At 36.2% G+C, this 13,958-nt stretch overlaps 1 protein-coding gene across 2 annotated transcripts; it reads left to right on the top strand.

The window, feature by feature from the left end:
• Positions 1-1,521: 1,521 nt before the first annotated feature.
• Positions 1,522-12,552, top strand: LOC127419970 (MRG/MORF4L-binding protein-like). Of its 2 annotated transcripts, XM_051661837.1 has the most exons (6): positions 1,522-1,671; positions 2,174-2,295; positions 4,314-4,395; positions 4,488-4,562; positions 4,784-4,820; positions 4,975-6,479. In XM_051661837.1, the coding sequence occupies exons 1-6, from the start codon at positions 1,536-1,538 to the stop codon at positions 5,126-5,128; spliced, it is 606 nt and encodes a 201-aa protein (XP_051517797.1). In that variant the 5' UTR covers positions 1,522-1,535; the 3' UTR covers positions 5,129-6,479. The 2 variants fall into 2 exon arrangements, with proteins under 2 accessions (XP_051517797.1, XP_051517795.1); XM_051661835.1 differs by lacking the exons at positions 4,784-4,820; positions 4,975-6,479 and adding an exon at positions 11,764-12,552.
• The last annotated feature ends 1,406 nt before the right edge of the window (positions 12,553-13,958 follow it).

The raw sequence follows: 13,958 nt of genomic DNA, 5'->3' as shown, positions 1-13,958 counted from the left end.
ACAAGGATTGCGAAGCTTTTGCCGGATATGACGAACTATTTCAAGAAAGCAGGCGACCAATCGGAAATGTCCTTGTGGCTAGTGACGTCATGTCATATGTATGACCAGAACTGCCATGAAAAGCGCGCGAGTCTTCCAGTTGCTTGTTTTTATTTCGATTAATGTGATATTGTTTACCATGTTTTTTTTTTTTTTTTTAGCTCTTAATAGTTTAATAATAAAATAAAAAAATACTATGAATGTTCACAAGATACAGTAAATAAATAATAGTCCTCGTTTTTACATGGGTTGGCTTATGTTATGACAGTTAGTAGTGCTAAGCCCATCTAAAATCCTTTTTTAATGAAGGGGGCCATCAAAATATCGTGTAAGTTTTAAAAGTTACAAGCTAAAATATAGTGGCCCATTTTAGCTGATGGTGTGTCACTCAAATTTTCCAGTAGCTAAATAGTACTTTTCATCAAATAATTAGGTTGTTTTGCAAATCACACATTTTTCTATTGACATGACTGTCAATAGTTGCTGATGAATATATAAACCGTATACATTTAAAGGTGCAGTTAGCAGGTTTTTTTTTCTTCTTTTTTTCATCCAGCCTCTGTAAAAGGATTTGCCCTGCATATACCTTACCAAACTCAGACCAGTGAAATAATTTGAAACATGCTAAGTACTATTGTGACAACTGTTTAAAATAGTTTGCAGTGACTGAATATTGAATCTTAAAGAACTGTCTGGCCCATTTGACCTGATGGCCCACTTAAACTGACATCACCCTAATAATAAAGAATGGTGTGCTAGAGATATATGTCTAACTACTGAGTGTGAGATAAAAATACTGCTGTATCTGCTTCAGCAACTTCAAAACATCTTGACCAAGGGTTACCCTCAACAAAAGACATTTATTTGTAAGTTTTCTATCTTGTCTAATGTTCAGAGGGCCTCACTCAAGGAGGGTCAAAGGACACAAGCATAAGGAGGAGGGTGGACCGAACAAGGACCAGGCTGTTGAGCAGAAAGCCGAAGACTCAGTGCCTCATTGCATCTGTATGACTATGTGCCCTGCCTATGAGTGTGTGTGTGTGTGTGTGTGAGTATATTTAGAAAACACACACACACACACACAAACCTTTAATCAAAAATTAGATATTGTGATTTAATTCATGGTTCTGTTTACCAAAGATGCCTTAAATTGATCAAAAACCCTACCAAAACCATGAGTAATATTACAAAATATTACTGTTTGAAATAACTGTTTATGTATTTAATGATTTAAAATTAAAATTTTACTCGTGATGGCAAAGCCTTATTTTTAGCAGTCAATGTAGGTTATTTTAAAGCACTCTTGGTGAGCAAAATTACCATTTTCTTTCAAAAACATTCCAAACTTTTGAACGGTAGTGTATTTTACTTTGTAAATACACACAGTGAAATCAGACAATAAACATCTATATCGTTCTGATTCAAGTGTAATGAAATGAATATCACTGTATTGTTGAACGTGAGTGTCAGAGTGTGACGTGTATCACTGGAGAAACATGGGGGAAGAAGAGACGGTGCCATCGGAACAGAAACAAGCAGAAACCGGCATCTGTACACCCGATGAATCAGTAGTATGGAGTCAAGAAGTAGAAGTGTGTCTTTTCCACGCCATGCTGGGTCACAAACCTGTAGGTAAGACGAGCTTGAATCTTTGATGTAAATAACCCTGATCTCTCAATGAATGACTGCAAATAAAACAGCAAACATCACCATAAATAAGACCATGTGCGCTGTATAAGGGTCCTGTCTTAAAATCACGATTTAAATCGTGATAAATGATTATGAATATCATGATTATAAGCTATAAATACATAATTTGGCATTCATTTAAGTATTTTAGTGATCTTTAACATTATCGTGTCCAACCGCCAAGTGATAATGCGAATGTAATGTGCCATGGCTTTAAGGCTTGAGAAATGTTTAGCTCATTATTCCATCAAAATATAGTATTATGGTTACATTATTGTTATGCGTTTTGGAGGTAGTCGCTCAGTTTTTGTTTTGGCTGGTAAACATTAGCTAGGCTACTAACTAGCATGCTAGGCTAATTAACAACAACAGAAAATGTTTTCAACGTTTTTTGTCAGTCACAGTGTAAAATAGCTGCAAAATAAAGCTTGTCTAATATTTCCAGGAGTGAATCGTCATTTCCACATGATCTGTATTCGTGATAAGTTCAGTCAGAACATCGGTAGACAGGTGCCATCTAAAGTCATCTGGGATCATCTCAGCACCATGTATGACATGCAAGCGCTGGTAAGACACGAATAAACTGATTTATTTAAATTATCTTTAACATTTACACTTATATTTTAACAATATTTTACACTTTATTGCACACATCATGTTTATTTACTTTGCAGGTGTGCTGTATTTTCCTTACAACATGCAGAATGTACTACATTTGAAGTCAGAAGTTTACATACACCTTTGCCAAATACATTTAAACTCAGTTTTTCACAATTCCTGACATTTAATCATAGAAAACTTTCCCTGTCTTAGGTCAGTTAGGATCACTACTTTATTTTAAGAATGTGAAATGTCAGAATAATAGCAGAGAGAATTATTTATTTCAGCTTTTATTTCTTTCATCACATTCCCAGTGGGTCAGAAGTTTACATACACTTTGCTAGTATTTGGTAGCATTGCCTTTAAATTGTTTAACTTGGGTCAAACATTTTGGGTAGCCTTCACACTAAGTTGCTCGAATTTTGGCTCATTCCTCCAGACAGAACTGGTGTAACTGAGTCAGGTTTTTAGGCCTCCTTCCTTGCACATGCTTTTCAGTTCTGCCCACAAATTTTCTATCAGATTGAGGTCAGGACTTTGTGATGGCCACTCCAATAATTTGACTTTGTTGTCCTTAAGCCATTTTGCCATAACTTTGGAGGTATGCTTGGGGTCATTTTCCATTTGGAAGACCCATTTGTGACCAAGCTTTAACTTCCTGGCTGATGTCTTGAGATGTTGTTTCAATCTATCAACATAATTTTCCTTCCTCATGATGCCATCTATTTTGTGAAGTGCACCAGTCCCTCCTGCAGCAAAGCACCCCCACAACATGATGCTGCCACCCCCATGCTTCACGGTTGGGATGGTGTTCTTCGGCTTGTAAGCCTCACCCTTTTTCCTCCAAACATAACGATGGTCATTATGGCAAAACAGTTAAATTTTTGTTTCATCAGACCAGAGGACATTTCTCCAAAAAGTACGATGTTTGTCCCCATGTGCAATTTCAAACTGTAGTCTGTCTTTCTTATGGCAGTTTTGGAGCAGTGGCTTCTTCCTTGCTGAGCAGCCTTTCAGGTTATGTCGATATAGGACTCGTTGTACTGTGGATATAGATACTTTTCTACCTGTTTCCTCCAGCATCTTCACAAGGTCCTTTGCTGTTGTTCTGGGATTGATTTGCACTTTTCATACCAAACTACGTTCATCTCTAGGAGACAGAATATGCCTCCTTCCTGAGCGGTATGATGGCTGCGTGGTCCCATGGTGTTTATACTTGCGGATTATTGTATGTACAGATGACAGTGTACCTTCAGGCGTTTGGAAATTGCTCCCAAGGATGAACCAGAATTGTGGAGGTTCACAATTTTTTTTCTGAGGTCTTGGCTGATTTCTTTTAATTTTCCCATGATGTCAAACAAAGAGGCGCTGAGTTTGAAGGTAGGCCTTAAAATACATCCACTGGTACACCTCCAATTCAGTACACCCCCTATCAGAAGCTAATTGTCTAAAGGCTTGACAACATTTTCTGAATTTTCCAAGCTGCTTAAAGGCATAGTTAACTTAGTGTATGTAAACTTCTGACCCACTGGAATTGTGATATTGTCAATTAAAAGTTAAACAATCTGTCTGTAAACAATTGTTGGAACAATTACTCATGTCATGCACAAAGTAGATGTCCTAAATGACTTGCCAAAACTATAGTTTGCTAATATGAAATCTGTAGAGTGGTTAAAATTTTTTTTAATGACTTGAACCTAAGTGAATGTAAACTTCTGACTTCAGCTGTGTCTGTCTTTCCATCTGTCCATCTGAAAGTCAGAGTACATGCACATTATCTGTTTTCAAATATGATCTTGATTGAATTTTGTGGAAATATTGTATGGGATTTTTTGTGTCTCTGTGTGTATGTACACACAGAGTTTTTACCCGGTGCAATTAACCTACAGGGATAAATAATGTTTATGCTACTCTGCTTTGCTCTAAAAGATCATGTTAAGGCAGGAGTTTAAAGCTAATTAATGAGTTGTCTTCTGTTTCTGCAGCACGAATCAGAAATACTCCCCTTTCCAAACTCAGAAAAGAACTTTGCGCTGCTTGAAGAGATCATACAAGACGTCAAAGAAGGTGAATGGCTCTTTGTCTCTGTGTTGTGTGATTTATTACTCATTCTGTTTGTCTTTACTGATCATTAAATGCTCTTGAATGTCTTTGCACAGGTAAAGTGGAATCTGAGGATGACATGAAAGAGGAATTCAAATTAGAGAGTGACCCTCCTGCTACCCATGAAGAAGGTTCTCTTCTCCTTCACTCTCTTTATTTCTCTCATGTACTCACCATTTTCTTTTTCCTTTCCCTCTCTTTCTCTTTTTCTCTCTCTGACGTAAGCCGTCTTTTAAAGCCTACGTCATTGCATCACTTTTTTCTTTTTTTTTTTTTTTTTTTTTGTGGATCGTTTTTCCGTTGGTGTGAAGCTAGGCGTGGCTCACACTGGTCATCTGTCTCATTTTCAAAGGTCTGGGTCCCAGTACAGCTGGCCAGGATTTTGCAAGGTACGGACAGAAGAAAATGTTTCGCTCTGTTCCAAAACTCCATGCAGACCAGCTCGTTACCAGAGGCCTCTGTTGACAGCCTTCAGAGGCCTCTGACCATGTGTGTCTTTCTTTTGCTATCCTTCATTCTCGTCTCTTTTTTTTATGTGTTCAGAGCATGTGGGGGGTATCTGAAGCATGGCATGTGTAGGATTTGTTTCAACAGGTTTGTTCAACAACATCAACTAATGAGATCCATTACAGACAAGTACACCAATTTTTCAAAATGTACCATGAGCAAGGTTGAAGACAGACAACACATGGTTTGACCTTCAATTTGAAAATTGTTAGCTATTGAAATAGACAATCAAAGGCCAAACAGTTGGGCCTTGCATTTTTTATAAAACACGATTCCAGACTGTAAAAACACCTAGGAATGCAGTCTAGTAGTACCTAGCTAGTAACTGCTCTGACATAACAGCATGGTTAGATTTTGTGAACTTATTATGTGCAAAGACTTAAACGTTTACATATCAAGTACCGATTGTGTCTGAGACTTTGTTCTTTGTGCTGACACCAGGGACTAAAAACCGTTCAAGGAACGAAAACCGAAAAATATATATATATATTTTTTTTTTTGCAAGACGTAAATGAAAATGGGAACAAAGTGTACCTTTCAGTTGTTGTGGAGTGAAAACAGTGTTTAAATGCTGGTAATGGGTTAAAATGTTTATTATTTGGTTTTTTCATGAAACTAAAAATCAAAAAGTTAACAGTACATTTTCAGAATTACAACTGTTTCCTGCAAGGAAAATGGGCTTCTCTCTTTTTAGTAAATCATAAGCATGTGTTTTGATCCTGAATGAAACCTCTGCAGCACATTTCTTTGGTTAATTTTACTTTGTGTGCGTAGCCTTCTGTAGCATGCTAAACACCTTTTTTTCTTTTTAGGCCTTACTTTGTGATAATGTTCAGTTTAATATGGCTTATTACAGCTTAAGAGCCAAGAGTAATGCATGTGTTCCCTTCTGTTTACCCCGATGTTGGTATAAAGCTGATTGAGGATTTTATTAGCTTCAGGAAAAACATGATCTGTGCATGTGTTGTCTTTGGGTACACACAAAAAAATACAAATAATTCAGCCACATTAGGTGACATTTAATCCAACATGCCCATCTAGTGTGTGCATGCAGGAGAGAGAGTAAGAGAGAGATATTTAGGCTATATTAATTGATGGATGTATATTTGAAATACATTTTTAGAATACACTTATTGAAAAGATGTTACTTTATGTAGGCTTCTGTGTAGTATGCTTGTTATGATTTCTATGCTGATAATTCCAAACACATTAAAAAAAAAAAAAAAAAAAAAAACATTTTTGGGGTGAGGGAAGTCCTTTATTTTGAGCTTGTTTGTCTGCAAACTGCTCTGAATGAACCAAAATCAAAAACATTTTGTTTTAGTCGCTTTTTGATACTTTTCAATTGGGATGCTTACTCTAGAAGAAACGGTATAGCTTTTTTATGCAATATTATGAGGACATTTTACGTTATTACGTTGAAAATTATTAATTATTATTATTATTATTATTACATTTTTGTCAGTATTGGTGAGTATTACTTGATATTGACCTCAAGGATAATATAAAGTGCTTATAAGCAGCAAATCTACAGGTATTTGATATATAAGATCATGGCATGTTTGCTATTTAGTGTACATGGCAGGGTTGGGAAAAATTCTGGATTTCAGAATTGGCTAATTTTCAATTCATGAGTTGGAATTTGAATTGAATTAGCCCCCCCCCCCCCCCCCCCCAATGACATTTATTTATATAGACTATCTATTCCCTGATTGGTAGAATTACGTTTTTTAACATTATATATTTATCTTATTTTATATTAATAATCTAGTATTTCTCTAATATCTAACCTATTAAAATTAACACTGACATCAAAACAGATTTTAATTTTGCCATACTGCAACAGGAATGGTCTACCACATTGTTTAAAACAATTTTAAACAAATAATAGATCAAAATTTGAATTGTTTTTGTAATATATTGAGTATATTAGAGCTTTCCAGGAAATGGTGTGTTCTTCCACAAGGGTCCATAAAATAAAAATGTATTAGATATAGTGAAATAAGTGTAATAAAATTTCAGTAGGTGGCATTTCAGACATTATCATTTATAATGTTTATTGTATTATTAATTTTAAGTAAATGTACTGAATGTAAAGTTTTAAAATCTGCCATCATTGTAACAATTATCTATTCAGATTAAGTACTGTAATCTAAAGATTTCTAAAAACAGGGTTCCCACCCATCCTGGAAAACCTGGAATTTTGCAATGCAGTTTTCCAGTCATGGAAAATAAGGAAAAATACCTAAATGTCCTGGAAAATAATTATTTGTCCTGGAAAATATTTAGGTATAATAAAACTGTTTGACTGTGTGGCTAACATTTTTATTACATGTACAGAAACATTGTACGATGGGGACTCGGGATAGGTGTCAAATATACAAATTTGTATAGTTTTGTCACTGCCGGCGGCTTCACATTGTGAAACAATGCCAGCGGCTGACTGTGAATTAATGAATTAATGAATGTTATATTTATATATTGCTTTTCTGACACAACACTCAAAGTGCTTTTCATACTGAACAGGGGACTCTCCTCACCCACAGCCAATGTGGAGCATCCACCTGGATGATGAGATGGCAGCCATAGTGTGCCAGCTGTTGGTGGAGAGGAGAGTAGAGTAATGTAGCCAATTCAGGGATGGGGATTATAAGGAAGCCATGATAGATAGTGGCCAATGGGGGGAATTTGGCCAGGACACCGGGGTTACACCCCTACTCTTGATGAGAAGTGCCCTGGGATTTTTAGTGACCACAGAGAGTCAGGACCTCGGTTTAATGTCTCATCTGAAGGAGGGTACATTTTTCCAGTATATTGTCCCCGTCACTATACTGGGCAGGGTTCTCACGCATCCTGGAAAACCTGGAATTTTGCAATACATTTTTCCAGTCATGGAAAATTAGAAAAATACCTAAATGTCCTGGAAAATAATTATTTGTCCTGGAAAATATTTTAGTATAATAATATTGTTTGACTGTGATGCTAGCAAGGTTTTCGTTACATGCACAAAAACATGGTAATGATCGGGACTCGGAATACACAAATTTTTATTGTTTTATCACTGTCGGTGGCTGTGCATTGTGTAACAACATCAACAGTTAAGGATGCTTATATCCTCATGATTGATTACAGCAGCGTCCAATCGTGTGCTTGGCAATCGTGGACCAACCGAGGCAGATCACTTGATTGGTTACAGCTACAGGCAAACGCATGCTTGGCATGTGCACAGTGAAAAGCGGCACTTGTGAAACTTCTCATTCATAAACTGAATGACCTGGTGAATGTACGACCGACTGAATGAGAGGGGTATGTTGTTCGTTCACTTCAGCATAGGCATATGAGTCTAACTTGTTCATCATGGAGAGAAAAGGGAGGAAGAGTTATTAATGTGTAAAAGTGACTGATGTTTATACATGTTGAGGGGCTTTTCACATGACTCGCGTCAGCTCTGCCAAGTACATTGAAGTCTATGAAGTGACGCGTCAGCACAACCTCGGCTCCAGCTTCACACCAAAGTGTTTTTCACACAAGTTTTTTCCTCACAAATGATGTCTTTGATGGTGCAAAGCTACAAGACATTTTTTAAAACTGTCCAAATTTATGAAGAGATATTGAATGTCTCATAATTTATTTTAATTATTACATTATCATTTCTGAGTATCCAGTGACCCCAGTTATTAAACTACTGTAATTACTTACACCAAAAAAAAACAAAAAAAAAAAACAATGCTAAGACCTAAACATAAACAAGTCTGCAAAGCAATTGCCATTTTTTCTCTTCCAAATACATGTTCGCCTTGACTCAACTCATGTGAAATGCGCTTTGCAATGATGAAAGGACATTATTGAAACTCAAAATTTATATTTTTATTAGGCTATTACTGTTGTCTTTTCTGAAGTCATGCTCAGCAGTTTAAATACTGTAGGAAAATGATACAGTACGTCTGTTTTGTTCTTCTAATGCTTAAACATTCTACTGAAGTCAGTAGATTTGACATGCAAATTTTAATAAAGGAGAGGGCAAAGATGTAATTGATTCTCAATATTATTAGACTGTTATTGTTGTCTTTTTGGATGAAAAGTCATGCTCGGCAGTTCACAAACTGAATGGAAATTATAGATCTGCTTTGTTCTTATTATGCTTAAATAGGCTACTATAAAGTCTCATGACAGATTTCGATTGTGAACTTCTCAAAATGATTCAATGACTCACTCATAGCACATAAGATGCTCATTTGTCGCCACCTAGTGGCATCTCCAGAAGTGGTCACTAAACTAATCAATTAATGAAACTGAACAAATTTGTGAAACAGAAGCAAGCCACTCCAAAGTACCCTTTATTTATGCAGCTAATGCTGCATAATTGTGCAGATAATTTTCAATACTTTAATCATTAAAATAGCTTAAGTTGGTGCTTTTAGCTTATTCTTAAAAAAATAAAAATAAATAACCCCGTTAAACATGTCCGTGGATCAGTGATTGTCAACTTTTTCGCCTCTCATGAGTTTGCATCCCTGTGAGTTATAAACTTTAGACAACGATGACAGTCAGACCACTGATTTAAAAAAAATAATTTATTAATTCACACTGTGTTCGTAGCGAGGTGATTCGGCTTTAATACCTCGGGATGTGAATTAATTTTCAGTAATTCAACAATCGGAGTCAGCTTATACCGCGGTTACAACATGTAGTATGCAGAAAACACGGTTGTAAAAATAGCATTAGCAATAAAATGCAGAATGTTGTGGAATATGACATTTGGATGAAAATGAATGTTTGAATGTACAATTAATCAAATTAAAATTCTGATATGTCCTTGTGTGCTAATTAAATTAAAAAAAGTGTCTTATTTAATTGAATAAATAAATAATCTGCAAGTGATGCGTGCTTCAAAATGAATGTGTAGAGCCGGCCGCTCATACACTGAAAACACCTCATCATGATCATCACGTGCGCTCGTGTGTGAGATGACGGAGACAGAGAGCACTCTGAAGTGCACAGCACATAAAGACTATGTATTTATTAAATTGAATCACTGCTTTATGGGGATTCATAATCACACTGGGCCATGTAGCAAACTGCCTATCTGGAGGTGAGAAACTACCATCAAAAACACAGAAATGCCAAAATAAAAGCTTGATTTAAATGGACGCATGTGTTTTTGCTAAAATAGTACACTCGTTGGGGGCATAAAATGTCCTGGAAATGTCCTAGAAAATTGTGGCTTGAAAAGAGTGGGAACCCTGACTCTGGGGTGTTAGGACCCACACAGACCACAGGGTGTGCACCCTCTGCTGGCCTCACTAACACCTCTTCCAGCAGTAACCTTAGTTTTCCCCAGGAGGTCTCGCATCCAGGTACTGTCCAGACTCAACCCTGCTTAGCTTCAGACTTAGCTTCAGTCCTGCTTAGCTCTAACCAGTCTAGAGCTACAGGTGATATGGCTGCTGGAATGTCATGAAATAAGTCCCATCATGTACATTCTCTGCTCACCTGCTGTCATCTCAGCTTTGCTCCGATGAAATAGTTTAAATATTAATAGTGTGAAAACTATTATTTTTTTCCATTCTAACATTGCTGTTGTGTTAACTACAAAAACATTTGAGTTATTAACATTAGACAACGGTTGATGGACAGACTGCTGATTTTTATGAAAGTGAGTTCACAAACTTAGATGGTAGCGTGGCCTTTACACCTTGGGATGTGAATTAATTTTTAGTAATAAATGAACGATCCGAGTCCGCTTATACCATGGTTACCACATGTAGGGTCCTTTGTTTTCCATGATGTGAAGGGGAAAAAAAGGGACGGAATATCTGAATCCAGTCATAAAAATGCCAGTAGCTATAAAACGTGGAATGTATTGGAATTTGACATATTTGGGATGAAAAATAATGTTTGAATACACAAATAATAAAATTAAAATTGTGATATGTTCTAGTGTGATTATTAAACTGCAAAAAGCTGCAATTTAATTAAATAGATATATGATCTGCATGTGCTGCACGCTTCCAAATTAATGTGTGTAATGAATTTAGACAAATTAACCATTCAATAACCACAATATACATCATGACCTCTTGTGTGTTTTTTTTTTTGCTTAAATACTACACCCTTTGGGAACATGAAATGTCCTGGAAAATTGTGCCTTGAAAAGAGTGAGAACCCTGAAAAACTTTAGAGTCCAGTGACAATTGCATTCTTCCAAAATCAAATCGCATCAAACTGAATGCATTATAAAGATTTAACTTTACTTAACAGTGGTTACGAATTTCTTAGATTTTAATTCCATTTTAATTCTACTTCCTTATTCAATTTTGAATTGCTGTTCTTCATCCTGTTTGCTATCTCAGTTCAGGAATTGAATTGGTATTAAGTTTTGAATGGAGCACAACCCTGGTATATGGCTTGTGTGAAATCCATTGTGAAATAACCTGGGAGTCAAAAGATGATATTGCAGGTTAAATATGAGCATTGAAGTTTAATATAGTAAAAGATTTGCCAGTAATCTGTCAAATGAAATCAGTAAATTTTTTGTACAGGGTGTCCACAATACAAATGTACACAAATGGCGCTGTCATTTGGAAACTCCTGTAAAGTCAGTTACGTAAACTTATCTCGGAGAAATTGTTATTGAAAGGATGTATGATCAGATATGATGAGTTTGCAAACATCCTAGACATGCCGTTGTCAAAAAATAAGTCGGCAAATTATGGTGAAAATGATTTTTCCTCAGTAGTGGTATATAACTGTTCTGTTCTTTGTGTTCCCTTATCACATCCTCCTTTTTTGTTTTCTTCCTCCCCACTCCTCTCCCTTCACCAGGCAGCAATTCCTCCATGAAAAGCAGCAGGCACGAGAAAGAGAGAGAGCGGACCGAGAGGGGGGTATCAGGTGAGACGGGCAGCGGGTCCAAAGAATCGGCCGGAGAAAAGAGGAAGAGGAACCGAGCCGTGGAGAAAGTGATGATCTCCAGCAATCCCGCCAGCCCTGGAGGAGCCAAGCGCCGCAGGACGTAGACCCAAAAGTCTTGGGCCACCAGACATTTGCAAAGACTGACTGATCAAAAGTGTTGAGAAAGGTGTAGCTAATATTGGTCATGGTAGAACCAATGTGAAAGTGACATGACGTGCAGAGAATGTCTGATGTTCTGGATCATTTTCTACAGTCCGGGCGTTCACTGTGAGGTGTTCTGAGCTGTACCTTGAAAGAAACAACAGAAATTTAGAGAAAGGAAAGCCTTTGGTGGTCATGTAGGTTCAGACTGATGGGGAAAGACAACTAATAAGCTTTCCTCAGCTGAGTTTGGCAACAGAGCTGTGTTGTCTTTTTTTTTTTTTTAAAGATTGTTTTAAAGTGGTAGCTTCATTTTATTTTTGTCATAGAGCCAACGTTTTTGGGATGGACCAGATAATTAACTAGTGTTTTTTGTGACTTATACTTCAAACAAGATGAGGTAGTGTTTTTTTTTATCAAATTGATCAAATGCTTACAACATAGTGATTGATATTTGCACTATTTCTGTGTAATTTGTTGTGTGAAGTATTTGACTAAATGTGTGTTAAAAACATCTGGTGTATTTCCCTATTTAAAAACAGTTATGAAGATCAATGTTCTGCTGTATTTCATCTTAATTTTCAGTCCAAGAATGGAGAGTTTATGTAATAATGTCCTACACTTAAAAATCAAGGTTTCAAAAAGGGTTTTACAGCCTGAGGCCATAGAAGAACACTGTGTTCTTTAGAAAACTTTAACATTTGATTTTTCAAATAACTTAAGTGCTTCAAATACTTAAGGAAGGCTTCACTTTAGTGATGGGAAGTCTGATACTTTTCGGTGAACAGGTTCTTTCGGACAGTTCGTTTAAATGAATCGGTAAAAAAAAAAACAACGATTTAGTAGTTCTTTATGCCAACACGTAATGACGTCACTGTACATAATGCTAATATCCAGCATCATGGCATAAAGACTCAAAGACATTCAATAAAGCCATATGTAAGCACATATTGCTGATTATTACATTTGATAATAATAAGGGTGTTTATTGTCATCAGTGTTTCATACAGTGATCTTATATCTTGGATAAGTTTCCTACACCTAAAGCACCCAATACTGACAGTGATATTCAAACGCAGATGTTATACGTGTCTAAAGCATATAAAGTGAATAAACTAGTTTTAATCAACTCACCCTCTTTACAGAAACCGTGATCCAGCTCATACAGACTTCAAATATATTCTGGATGCACAATACTCAATTGTAAAATTCATTTACATCTTTTGACTGGAACGTAACCATTATGTAGCCAGGTTTGTGCCAAAATTACCTTCAAACATCCTTTGTGTTTGCAAATCGCTTTGTTTTTTTGTGTGCTGAGTTTTCCTTTGCGAAGCAGATTGTGTTTGTTTGTAAAACGTTCTATTTATTTGTGTTTACTTTTGGCACAATTCTGGCTCTATAGCCTACCCCATCATTCAAGTCCTCGGTTCACGCATGCTCATCAGCAGCTCAATCTACAGTTGTCAGTATTTCAAACATGTCCGAAAGAGGTTCAGTGTACTAGTTGACTCAAGAACTGTTGCGGCCATTATCATATTTGATTGCTGTAATGCAATCAAAAAATAAACATATTTCCAGTTTGTTTTATTTATGCTTTCTGCTGTTTAGCAAAACACACTAGAAACATACGTTTAGGTCAACGTGAAAAAAATTCGAAAATCTTACTTAAGTCCAAAGAGTCTTTCTGCTGCATCAATGCAACTGTGAATAGTATCAATTTCACAAGAGTCGTTTTATTTCCACCTTTGTCGTTTTATTTGATTTGATATTATTCTGATACAAAATCTCAAAATATAATTTTTTTAAAACTATTCATTTTTATTGTAAATAAGTTTAAAGTCTTTGCCTGCATAATTTCAATTAGAGAGTTTGAAAAAAAAAAAAAAAAACGCGATGGACTATTCAAATCACAAGAACTTCTTTTACTGTGCATTACAAAGTAGGTGTAATAGCCAATAACA

Source organism: Myxocyprinus asiaticus, chromosome 29 (genome assembly GCF_019703515.2).
Source record: "Myxocyprinus asiaticus isolate MX2 ecotype Aquarium Trade chromosome 29, UBuf_Myxa_2, whole genome shotgun sequence".
In the NCBI taxonomy this organism is placed as follows: domain Eukaryota; kingdom Metazoa; phylum Chordata; class Actinopteri; order Cypriniformes; family Catostomidae; genus Myxocyprinus; species Myxocyprinus asiaticus.
The sequence above is the reverse complement of the archived record's forward strand: the minus strand, read 5'-3'. Positions and strand labels throughout refer to the sequence as shown.